Source organism: Tenrec ecaudatus, chromosome 4, assembly GCF_050624435.1.
Source record: "Tenrec ecaudatus isolate mTenEca1 chromosome 4, mTenEca1.hap1, whole genome shotgun sequence".
Taxonomy (NCBI): Eukaryota; Metazoa; Chordata; class Mammalia; order Afrosoricida; family Tenrecidae; genus Tenrec; species Tenrec ecaudatus.
The window spans coordinates 196,183,854-196,196,105 of record NC_134533.1 but is presented as its reverse complement, the minus strand read 5'-3'; the positions used below and the strand labels follow the sequence as shown (position 1 = coordinate 196,196,105).

The 12,252-nt window shown below is 54.0% G+C and overlaps 1 protein-coding gene across 1 annotated transcript in view; it reads right to left on the bottom strand.

Annotated features, from left to right (window-relative positions):
- The window catches only part of SH3BP5 (SH3 domain binding protein 5), a 58,594-nt gene that overhangs the window by 25,010 nt on the left and 21,332 nt on the right, over positions 1–12,252 (bottom strand). The window contains exon 3 of the mRNA XM_075547201.1: positions 5,661–5,789. Coding sequence (XP_075403316.1) covers positions 5,661–5,789 — 129 coding nt within the window. The remainder of the gene's footprint in view (positions 1–5,660; positions 5,790–12,252) is intronic.

Here is a 12,252-nt window from a genome sequence, read left to right as displayed (position 1 = left end):
AAAGGCTAATCAGTACGCAAGCCCATTTGATAGATGAGGAGACTGAGTCTGTAGCAGCCGGAGGGCTAAGGGGTGAGCTGAAATTCCTACAGCAAAATCACTCTGCAAGTTCCAATGTCTCCCGTCCACCTCCTCGTCCAAAGGAGGGTAAGTGCAGCACGCAGCCGTGTCAGGGTCCGTGTAAACAGACAGGCCATGCCCTCGTCACTCTGCGTGGACGCACTCTGCCCTTCAGCTTTGCAAAGGCTACCCTGTGCTCTCTTCTGACCGTTCCCACCATTTAGAAGGGACCAGGGTGGGGACTGGCAATGATGAGATGACAGGTCCAAAGCCACCGTCAGGGTTAGAAGCCAGAGAGCTAAGTAGCGAAGTAAATCATTCAGATTCACTAACCCTCCCCAAACTACTGCCCGTCAGACAGGCCGGCAAATATGTCAGGGCAGTGTTAATGACAAGCTCTGGCCCAGGCACGAAGAAAAGCCCACAGACCCATCCGAGCCTGTTCCCTGCCTCCACCCACCGTGGGAGTAGGAATAGGGGTAGCGGTGGGCGTGGGGTGGGTTATTCTTATTCTTCTTGGCCAGATTTGACTTGGCAAATTAGACTTGGATTCTGAGAGCATTGGCTTAGAGCTGACTCACTGGTAAGAAAATGAGCAGACATCAGAAACAATAACAGGCACGCACATTTTTGGCATGCGGACACAGTTTCCTCTGGCCTGACCGTTAGAACGCTTCATCAACTCTGTGGAAAATCATGTTGCTGAGGAGGCTTTTCCCTCTGTTGGGCACTGACTGAGGCTTGGGCGGGGCTGGAGTGGGCATTCTAGACACATCATCGAGCCATGACGTTTTTAAAAGCTTTATCAAAACCAACTGTCTTTGTGAGGTGGTGGTAAGCCGGTTCCGACTCATGGTGACCCTTACGTACCACAGGATGAAACCCTGCCCCGTCCCTCGCCATCCCCGGGATTGCTATGTCTGAACCCACTGTCACAGCCGCTGGCTCAATCCATCTCCGCCAGGGCCTCCTTCTCTTCCGCTATCCCTACACTTCCCCAAACATGAGGTCCTTCTCCCGGGACAAGTCTCCTGACAACCGTGCACAGCACGGGAAACGATGCCTCGCCCCCCTCTCTTCTAGGGGGCATTCTAGCTGCACGTCTTCTAGGCAGACCCCATGGGGCTATCCCGCACAAAGGTAAACCCTGATGTAAGGTATGCATTTCAGTGAATCAGTGGGAGCACAAGCACCCGAGAAATGGATCCTGTAAAGAACAGGAGAAATTGTGTGTGGGGGTGGGGTTTATGGGGAGAATGTAGAGACTCTGCGTTCTACACAATCTCTCTGCAAGCTCAAAGGAGCCCTGCGAGGGCCGTGGTGCATGTGTTGGGCTACTAACCACAGGGTCGACCGTGTGAACCCACCAACCAGACTGCGGGAGACAGATGAGGCTTTCTGCTCATGTAACTAGTGTCAGAGACCCAAAGAGGCAGTTCTAGTCTGTCCCCCAGGGTTGCCATGGGTTGGAATAAACTCAATGGCATTTCAGCTTCTTTGGTTGATTTGTTTATTAAATATGCAAACAAACAACAACCAAAAAAATACCTCCTATTAATACGTAAGATTGTAACTCATACCATGAAACGCCAATATGTATAAATGGCTGAATGGGAAACTAATTGGCTCTGAAATCTTTCACCCAAACCACAGTAAAATGTTTACAAGGAAAAAAAGATATATATTTCATGCGCGCGCGCACACACACACACACACGAAGGTATGGAGCCTTAATTCCTTCATTTTGTCCATTTTCTAATTTTTTTCTAGCGGCTGAAATCCTAGCTTGTGCCAAGTTGCATGGCCCAGTGTGCCCTCACCGGAAGTCCTCAGAAGAGACCCAGTTAGCCACACATCTGCCGTGGTTTCCCAGAGGGGCTCAGGGCTCCCGAGGCGGCATGCTGGGGAGGACTCTCTCAGAGGCTGTCTCTGCTCTACAGTCGGGAGGGAGCGTCTGCCAATATAACAAGGAAGGAGGTGGGATAGGACCAGAGCAAGAAAACAGGAAGCCCCACTTGGCAACAGCTAGAGGAAAACATCCCTACCCATGCCTGGCCCGTGCCAGACAGGCCCATCCGCACACAAACAGGCTCATCACTGCCGGGCCCGAGCCCAACGCCCCACCATGCACTGCGACAGAAAACAGCATCAGTGCCCAGCAGCACTCTCCGGGCAGACGTCCAGTGCCTCGGCGCTGACGCACAAGGTGGGAAGGAGCAGAGGTCACTCTGGGCCTTCTTCCTCCTGCAGGTCCTTCCTGCCCCACCTGGAAGGTGGCAGGAGGTGTCAGGAAGGGTTGGGAGACGTTAAACTGGGCAGACTGCCCTCAACATGAATCCTGGGCTCTGCCAATGGAGTACATGTCAGTCTCCCCTGGGCTGGGGATTAGCTGATTAGACCCTCTGACTCAGTGGCCGGCCCAAGGGATGCAGTAATTGACCTCATCAGGGTCTTTGCCGGCCAGGAGGAGGTTAGGGCGGGCAGAGAGATGCCACAATCTACGGCTTCCTGGCAGGCTGGGAGCCACCCAGCCCTGCGCCCTCTGACCTCAGTGCAAACACCGACGGGTGCAGGAAAGCAGGGAATGGTGTGGAAGCTCCCCCAGCTGTGCCCCCAGGTCACCTGGAACCCACTCACCAAACGAGATGCGGCTGGGTTTGCCAGTCCCGCTGCCAGCCCTCTGCTCACCTGGTAAGGAGGCAGGAAGCAGGCTGGGGACAAGGGGGCAGTGGAGGAGACACTGAGGTCAAAGAGGGTGGGAGGGGTTCCTTCACTGCTCCACTCTCTTTTATTCACTTGTCCCTCCAACGAAGCCCTCATATCGGGGCGCCTTCTGGACATACACCAGGCCGTGCAGACGCGGACACAGCAGATGGTCCTTGTGGGGCCTGGCGTGCCTGAGGCATGTGCACCATCGCCAGGCAGGGGCGAGAGGGGCAGCGGGAAGAGGGACTGGGATGGCAGAGGTGGGGGGTGGCGAGATACGGCTCTCAACACGGTCTCGGTTGTGGAGTGGCCCCCAGGCAGAAACCTAGAGATGATGGTACGGCTTGTGCAAACATCTGGGGGCAGGGGATGCCAGGCAGAAGGGACTGTGAGTTCAGAGACCCTGAGGAGACGAGCCTGTGCCCAGAGAGACGGCCACAGAGCCCGGCGAGGTCCCAGCTCGAGAAGCCATGACTCCAGTCCCCTGATTGGAAGGTCCTGTGGTTTGGGGGACCGGAGGGAAGACACCAGGGTCGGCCAACACGTTGAAGGGAACCTTCATGGGACATTCTGGAGTCAGCCCGGAGCACTGGACACATGAGACACATGTCATTTGTCCTTCGTGGGACAATAAACTCAGGCGTGTAGGGCTTTTCGGAAAAGGGCCTGCTTCTATAAGCGCCTCGGGATTGCTCCAGCATCGACATGAAGTTATCTGGAATTCGCTCCTCCGTCTAATTAAAACCCTGCCTAACCTGCAAGCTCCGGTCAAGAGCACAGAGGGTGGACACATCCCGGGGTTGCGGGGACACAGGCACTTGGGAGTACCTCAGGGTACCTCAGGTATGGTCAGAGTACTTGCTGGAGAAGTTCATGTTCTCCTTGGAAGCTGCGGTCCACAACAGGGCTCAGTTAGTGCAGCGGGGCGGCTCAGACTTCAAGGCCCAATGTACTGGGCCAGGGATAGGACTGTTTCATCCAGGAATAAGGATAACCCAACAGTGCCCCGGTTCTACTAACACCCGGAACCTAAGGAGGGTCTTACGGCAGCCACAGTATCAGGGGCCCCCTCCTGGGACCCTGAGAGGTGCACGGTGAAGGTAAGGGGTGAGGCATGGTGAAGGCCTGGCCCCTCATCCAGACACCAGCCATCCGTCTGTCACCGTGTTGCACGGGGTGGCTGGCGTACTGCTCGGATGAGGCAGCCTGTGTGTCCAAGATCCGTCGGCAGGTACCAACAGAACTTGCAGACCAGGGCCGACCTGGACGACAGGTCTGGCGACCTACCTCTGGAAACGAGCCCGTCACAACCCCACAGATCACAAACGAGCACTGTCTGATTCCAGTGCTGGTGGTGCGCCGCTCGGCTGGAAAACACACAACAACAAAAAGACTCACTGCCGTCGACTTGATGCCGACCGATAGGGCTGGCTGCACAGAACTGCCCCTGTGAGTGTCCGAGACTGTGACACTTGACGAGAGCGGAAAGCCCAGTCGTTCTCCTGAGGAGCGGCTGGTGGTTTCGAACCGCTGACCTTGCAGACAGCAGCCTCAACCGTAACCGCTACATCTAGGTTGGAAAAACCCAAAAGACAGTGGTCGTAACAATGGGCTCAAACCCACCAACTACCTGAAGGCACAGGCCAGCCAATGTGTTATTCTGCGGGGCACGGAGTTGCCAGGGGTCAGGGGCACCTAGCAACGCTTTTTCCCCAGTCTACCCCTGCCCCATCCACCCCGTCCCCCGTCTGTCCACACAGTGCCCAGCAGCATGCTGTGCACACTGCTGGTGCTCCAACACTTAACGCACGAGGTGGCAAGAGCTCCAGGCAAGGGCAGGCCTGGGAGGCAGCATCTTCCCATCACGTTGTAGCCGCAAACCAGGGAAAAGGCCAGCACATGTGTTAGCGAGCTGCCGTCTGGACCAACTGCTTAGAGCTTCATGGGAAGTTCAGACTCTTAGTTCGAGGCCCACGAGGGATGCAGACCAGGTGTGTGACTCATGCTTAAGAGATGCCAGGTCTGTGGCAAACGCCAAGCTCTGGGCCTGGCACACAGCAGGTGTTCGGTACTTGGGGAGGGTGCAGGGGGGTGTGAGGACCTCTCCCTTCCCCATTCACAGGGCCTGGCTCTCTAGAGGTGGGAGGAGACACAGCACCATGCCAGGCGCAGTCCCAGGAAGCCACCTGGAAAGCAGCCCCCAGCCCCGGCCTGACCACAGCTCCCTTGAACCAGGAGGAAGGGTGTGGACCAGCCACCCCAGCAGGAGATCCCCTTCCCCTCCCCAACACTGTGGCCAAGCAGGTTTGGAATTCACAGCGACTTGATGGAGTTCTCAGGACAAAAGAACTAAGATTTCGATCAAGGAAAAGCACAGTGACTGTGGAGCCAGCCCTTGCTGGAGACAACCCCTGTAAGCCAGAGTGGAACTGACCCTCGGGGCATAACAGCAATACATTTCTCAGGCCAGGATCATCAGGCTTTTCTTCCAAGGGGCCTCCTGGGGGGCTCGAACTTCCAACCTTCAGGTTATCAGTTAACAGTCAGCAGCCAGGAACAAACACGCCTGGTGGGCTGCCCCAGGAAACTATACCCGGGTGCCCACTCCAACGGCAACATAGTGGCCCCTGGGAGACCCATCCCCGTGCCGACTGGCACTCACGCCCGCATCCTAGGGCTGAGGGCTGGACCGAGGCTGGTTGTGGGGGAAGAGGAAAGAGCGGGGCCAACTGCAAACACAGCTGGACAAGGCCGTGGCGTTTCCCATCGTAGGGATGGAAGCTACGCTTGTAACCCTCCTGGGAGGTGACACAGACCCACCCTGGCCCCCAAGATGCCGGCGGGCAGCGGGCAGTGGGTGGCTGTGGGGGAGATGGTCCGGAGGTGTCCCTTACCTGCCTCGCCACCCTCCGCGCCTCCCAGTAAGGCTTCGAGTCTTCCACCGCTTTGCCGATTTTCTTCGCCAGCTCATCCAGTTTCACCGTGGCCTCCACCAAAACGGAGCGGAACTTCTGGCGAGCATCCTATAGCCAGGGGGAACACAAGGAGATGCCGTTTAGGCCCGAGAAGGAATCTGGAAACAGCTGCTTTACCTGGCCAGCCACCCCCTGGAGGGGGCTTCAGCCAACATCGAGCACGGGTGACGGGAGGTGGATCCCGACTTGTGGTGACCCGGGTGTCATAGTAGGCCTGTGCTCCAGCTGGTTCTTTTCAGAAAAGGGTCCCCCATGGGTGTGTCTCCCAAGGCCAGCAACTCTGCGTGGCTTCGAACCACCAATCTTTCCATTCGTAGCTGGATGTGTGCACACGAGCGGGGGGTTTCCTGCCTGGGTGAGTCCTGTGAGTACAAATGTGTCTGTGCACACTCGTGTGTACGGCGATGTAAGAGAATGAACACATGCCTGCGTGTGAGGGTGTTTGTACATGTAACGTGTGTGCCCATGTAGGTATGACATGTGCCTGTGGGGAGGGGGGGTGCATGTCTCAGAGAGGAGGCAAGAGAAGTCCAGAGCAGGAGGAACAGTGTGATCACCCACTAGCCCTGCTGGGGAAAATGGGGCGCAGCAGGCTGCCCCCCGTTCAGGCTTTCCTGTAGACAGGCCAATCAATCCCTGCAGAACTGCTTTGTGGGAGGCCCTTAGTGTGGACCACCTCTGTGAATCATGTTTATTACCTATAAAAGAGGGTCTCATGAAGAGAGCTGTTGGAGCAATAAAATGGGGGAAATATACACACACGCACACACACTCACAATACCTGGGCACACAGTAAAAACAAACCAAAGCCAAAAAAAACTATTAAAAAAAAAAAAACCAAACCAGTGCCTTTGAGGCAATTCCAACTCACGGCGGCCCCACGTGTGCCAGAGTAGGACGGTGCTCTGTGGGGCTTTCAATGGCCATGCACTTCCAGAAGCAGACTGCCAGGGCCTTCCTTCCAAGGCCCCTGCGGGTGGACCTCCACCTCCAACCTTGCCGTTAACAACCTAGCATGATCCCTGTGTGTGCCATTCAGGGACATGGGCAGATAGTAGATCCTCTGTAAACACACGCCATCAAGCTCCAAGTTCACTGCCACCCAGTCAATTCTGTCTCATAGTGACTCTGAGGGGCAGATTAGTACTGCTCTGGAGGAGACACGTAGAGACCGGTGCCAGCGTTGGGATGCTTCCACCGCCACTGGATCCACAAGACCTTCTACCCACCGGCCTGTGATCTTCCTGCGTTCGGCATCAGTGCGTGTGCTGCGTGAGTCTACAGAAGAAATTATGGACTAGTATTGGACACATGGGCTAATACTGGACTTATCGACTTGAGCTGGACTTGGATGTTTCCTCAATATTCAATTGCTCTTTAATCTAAAGCTCTTTCTTATATACATATGAGTGTCTATGAATTGGTTTCTCCAGTCAACCCAGACTAACACACGATGGTACCAGGAGTGAGGTCGTCACTTTTTATGAGACTAGAAAGCCTCCTCTTTCTCCCTTGAGTGAGCTGGTGGTTTTACACTGCTGACCTGGTGGCTAGCAGTCCAACAGTTAACCACCAGGGCTCCAAAAAGAGACCCAGGAATCTATTAAAAAAAAAAAAACCCACCAAGAGGGTCTGTTCTATCTGCAGACAGGGGAGGTGATGCAGTGAGAATAATAAACTCTCACACACATGTAGGTAGCTGCATTGAAAATGCACTGTCTGCTAGGGGGGCCCTCTGGGCCACTACCCTGGGGGTAGCCACACCTACACAGGCGGAGGGGGGGGGGTGAGTCCCTTATGCCCCATCAGCACCCTGGGCCTCCTCTGGAATATGAAAACAGGGCCCACGGCAGCAGCCTCTGGGCAACAGGTACATTCGCGCATGTGGCCTGTAAGCTGAGTCGTCCATGTCTGGAAAACAGACATTTCTTAGAATTGTCAAATTTCTCATTAAAAACAAATCCTGGGGATCTGGCAATATTTGGGCCCCATTCCTACCAGGTACCCACTGGCTGGATGTAATGAAATAGATGCCTTGCACACGGGGCTGGCCCCCTCGGTCCCCACCACTGTTCTGCCTGAACACACCCAGTCCACCTCACTCACTCGGCTCCCCTGCCCAGCCCAGGGCGACAGCTGACTTGCCCCGAGTGGCTCAATGGCTGCGTGCTTGGCTACAAACCTAAAGGTCAGCAGTCTGAACCTACCAGCTGCTCTGTGGGAAAGGTGTGGAATTCAGCTCTTGCAAAGACTAAAACCTAGGACACCCCAGGGGGCAGTTCTCCTCTGTCCTAGAGAGTCGCCAATGGTCTCCAGTCAACTGAACAGCGCTCCCGCCTGGGCGCTGATGACCACAACCCACCTGTGCCCTAGATGACCCACCATGTTGCAGGCAGGATCAACTTGTACACTTGGCATCACCCCCTTCCCAGGTCCATGTTCCTGTGATTGTTCACATTTGACAGAGGAGGAAACGGAGGCACGGGGGATGGGTAGCTTGCCCAAGGTCACAGTGCTCGGACATGTCAGAGGCCTGTTTGAAATTCGAGCTGGACAATAATAATTCTAACGTCCAGGGATAAGTACTCGAGGAGGCCTAGGGGCACTATGGGATAAGCACTGGTAACTTCAAGGCCGCTGGTTCAAACCCACCAGTCACTCTCTGAGAGAAAGGGGAGGTTGTCTGTCCCAGTAAAGGCGTATAGTCTGGGAAAATCCTAGGCCGGGTCCCTGGGAGCCAGAATGGATGTGATGACACTGGAATGGGGTTTAGGCAGCAGGCATAACCCCTCAAGGACAGTGTTGTGCCAGTCCAGCTTTGCAGGGTGGCGGCATGGGGGGTGGAGACTTCGCCAGAAAGAGAAGGGGCTGAGGGACAGCAGAAGAAAGGCATGGCTAGGGGAGTGGGTGGGGCTGAGCCACAATTACAGGCATGTGACGGCTTCAGGCATCTGAATTTGGCCCCGTGGCAGAGGTGGGCAGAGTGGGCAGAGGTGAGCCATGGCGGGTGTTTAAACACTCAACCCGATGAAGTCTTCAAAGAAAGAGCTGGCTACAGAGTCCTTTGAAAGGTACCTGATTCCAGGAACCACCAGGCTGGTTAAAGACAGGTTGATTAGCATGACCACCAAAGGCTGGGTAAACAAACAAACTCACAGCTGTCCTGTCAGTGCTGGCTCATGGCATCCCCTGGGGGGGTCTCCGAGAGCATAAGCGTTTACAGGAGTAGAAAGCCCAGTTGCTCTCCCAGGGGCGGGTGGGGGTTTCGGGTGGCTGACTTTGACGGTAGCAGCCCGAGTCACCGCTCCCCGGCCTGAGGCAGTGACTCCTTTTGGACTTTCTGACTTACTTCCTGGGTCAAGAGGAGACTCAGTCACAGCTCTCTGGCTCCCACAATGACAGGTCACTGGTTCATCCAAGTTCAGAGTGGGGGTGGCTTCCAGGAATATCCGTGGAGAAAGAACTGACTGTCTCCATGATCCAGGAAGGGGGTGGGGGGTGGGGGTGCTCAAAAGCACAAACTCATCGCAGGAGACCAAGCAGGCCTTTCAGCGGGCAAGAAAAACACAACATTCACCACCCCCAGGCTGTTAATCAGCCGATTTTTCTCATCATGGAGGGTGGCACAGGCCCCATCCACTGGAGACACAGGGTCAGGGGCACCTCACCGGGGACCAGTCCCTGTATTCCTGGCCAGTCCACACACCTCATCCCCCATGGACCTCATCTGTAAACTGAGAATGGCAACCTTTCCCTTGCACAAAGGTGTCCCCAAACCAAGTGATATCAAGATGGGACGCTGGTTCTTTTTTTAAAATAGCTGTCCTACATAATTCAAGACGGCATCTTATTTCAAAGGATCTTGAGCAACGCCGTCTATAAATACACAGTTGGAGAGAGCACACAGTATACAGAGGATTCGTGGCTGTACACGCTAAATGGACCCAGGAAGCGGGAGAAACCACAGGTGGCAGAAACCACGCCTCCAGGGGAGCATCACAGACATGATGACCAGGAGCAGGACAGACAGTGAGACATTATAACAACTCTACAGCTAAGTTGTCTGTCAGATGGCCAGCTTCCTCCTCCCCAAAGATCAAGTTCAAGAGACACACACAGCAAGGACACGTGTGACCGCCACGTGACCTGGCATGGCAGTTCCAGTGCTAACCCTGGCTCCTCTCCACGGACCAAGGAGCCATGCAGATGCCCGGCTGGTTGTGCTAAGTATCCCAGATGCCCAAGCTACTTTGAATTTGAAGACGCCAACGTGGCCCAAAGCTCAAGGGCAGGAACAAGCTCGGAAAAACTGTGTGGCGGCATACACATCCCAAACCTTGCCCTAAGAAACTCATAGCTCTTCCTGACTACAAAAGCCATCTCCTTCGGAAGCTCAAAGAGACCTTGAAGCCTCTAGCATCTCCCCGGTAGGTCTGCCTCAGTAGCACCCACAAATGCCCTCATGCAGCTTTGATGCCTAGAGTTTCTGTCCACACCTGCCGGTCCCTGAGAACGCCAGCACTTTCTCCTGTTTGTAGGGAGGGACGACAGCACACAGGCCTGGACAACCCGACGACGGGCCACTGGCAGCGACAACCAACTGGAGCCCAGGCCAAATGCTCTGCCTGGGGTCCCGGAGCAGGGGGTGCCGAGGGGCCGAGGCAGGCCCTACACAAACGACGCAAATCCTCATTCTCCTCCTCCAAAGAGACTACTGGGCCCTCGAGACCTTTCCAGAGACGCAGAGATTTACAAGGTCAAAGTGATATGCACTTCTTTTTTTTAAGAGGCTGTTTCTCATGCCCGGTGGCATTTTCCAGAGGGAACAGACATCAGGCACCACAGCAGCGGACTGCGTGTGGGAGCGGAGCTGAGGATCGTTCCTGCTCACCGAGCTGCGCAGGAGCCAAAAAGTGTAAACCGAGTCTTTTCTGTTCATGGGTGTTTTTGACGGGGAGAGGATTCGCATCTACTCCTGGTGCTAACATTGCTAGGAAGTTTACCCGGCCACTTGTGACCGGATTGACTTGTTAAGGAAGAGAAGGCATGCATCCCTTTTTTTCTTTAGTGCTATCAAATTTTAAATTTTTCTGAGTTTTAATTTCTAATAGAGCAAATCAGGATCGATATTATTGACAAAAGCAAAAGGCCTCTGAGCTACTCAATAATTGTCCAGAACATAAACAGTCTGAGGTCCACCAAACCATCCCGGCCCCCCTCAGTCTCCCCTGCAAAGACCCGGGACGGGCCTGAGTGCCAGAGTGCGGTCAGCGACAGGGAAGCAGCCCTTCTTTCTTAGGTCTGTTTGAATCCTTCTGCCTTCGTCGCAGAGTCTCCATTAGATGCTACTAACGCGTTCACACTGCTTCACACTTGCTGATCTCCTTTCTAAGAAAGAGGGGACGAGTCCAGGCTCCGTGCCTCCTACGGACACGGGTGCCTGCTACAAGGTATATACCCAAGTGGCATATCCACTGTCAGCGAAATAACATCATCTCTGAAACATCACCCACTTCCCGAGAAATATTTTTATTGTATATGAGGTAGTTTATTGTGCCACCCTGGCCTATAAACACATGTGGGGTGAATTGAAGGGCAGAGGGATAAATGGCTCAGTGAGCCTCGCCTTTCTAGTTCTCAGGTCTCTTGCTTTGCAATGGTCAAACCAGGAAGCAGCTGCCTTAGCCAGTTCCCTGCTTCAGCTGGCAAGGCTCACTTCCTGCAGGACATCCCTGAGGAGAAGCCACATGGACCTACCCCACTGCAGCCCTGGTTGCTGGAGCAGCCATGTGGAGACCCCTACCAGCACTGAGATGCTTACACATTCACTGATTCAGCTTTCCTCCTGCAGTTGGCATCATAGTGTGTGTTTTGTGAGATGGAGGACGACTTTGTGGATTGGTGGCTGACATATGGATTAATGTTGGACTTCCGGGCTTGGGCAGCACTTGGTTGTGATGCTTTCTTGATGTGCACTTAACCTTTATATACAACTCTCTCTTAAACATGAGTTTCTGTGGATTTGTTTCTCTAAAGTACCCAAACAGTATATATATTTTAAAATAGAGTAATTTAATATTTATGTTTAGTTCTTCAATAAAAAAACTTGCTTAAAAATTATTTCCCTTATGGGTTTCCATTGACAGTTATGGAGTTCATTTTCCTTTTTAAAACAAATAAAGTAAAAATGAATCCATTTAGAGGAAAAATACAAAACTAGTCATGCCGTACTGATAGCTGTTTAGCACCATCAAATCCGGTTCAACGACTGGCTTTGGTAGCCACTGTGCCATACTGCTGGGGTGACTGAATGAAGGAAGGTCATGTTATCTGTAAGAACTCCCCGTAAAATAATGTTTAAAAAGCAAAAATAAAGACTAGTCTCCTCTCCTGAAGACCCAACGTACAACCGAACAGCATGCTGCATGGTCCTGACGTATCCTCACCATGGTTGCTAACGTGGCGGCCACGGTGGCAATCCCTCTTGTGGAGGGCCTTCCGCTTTCTCACT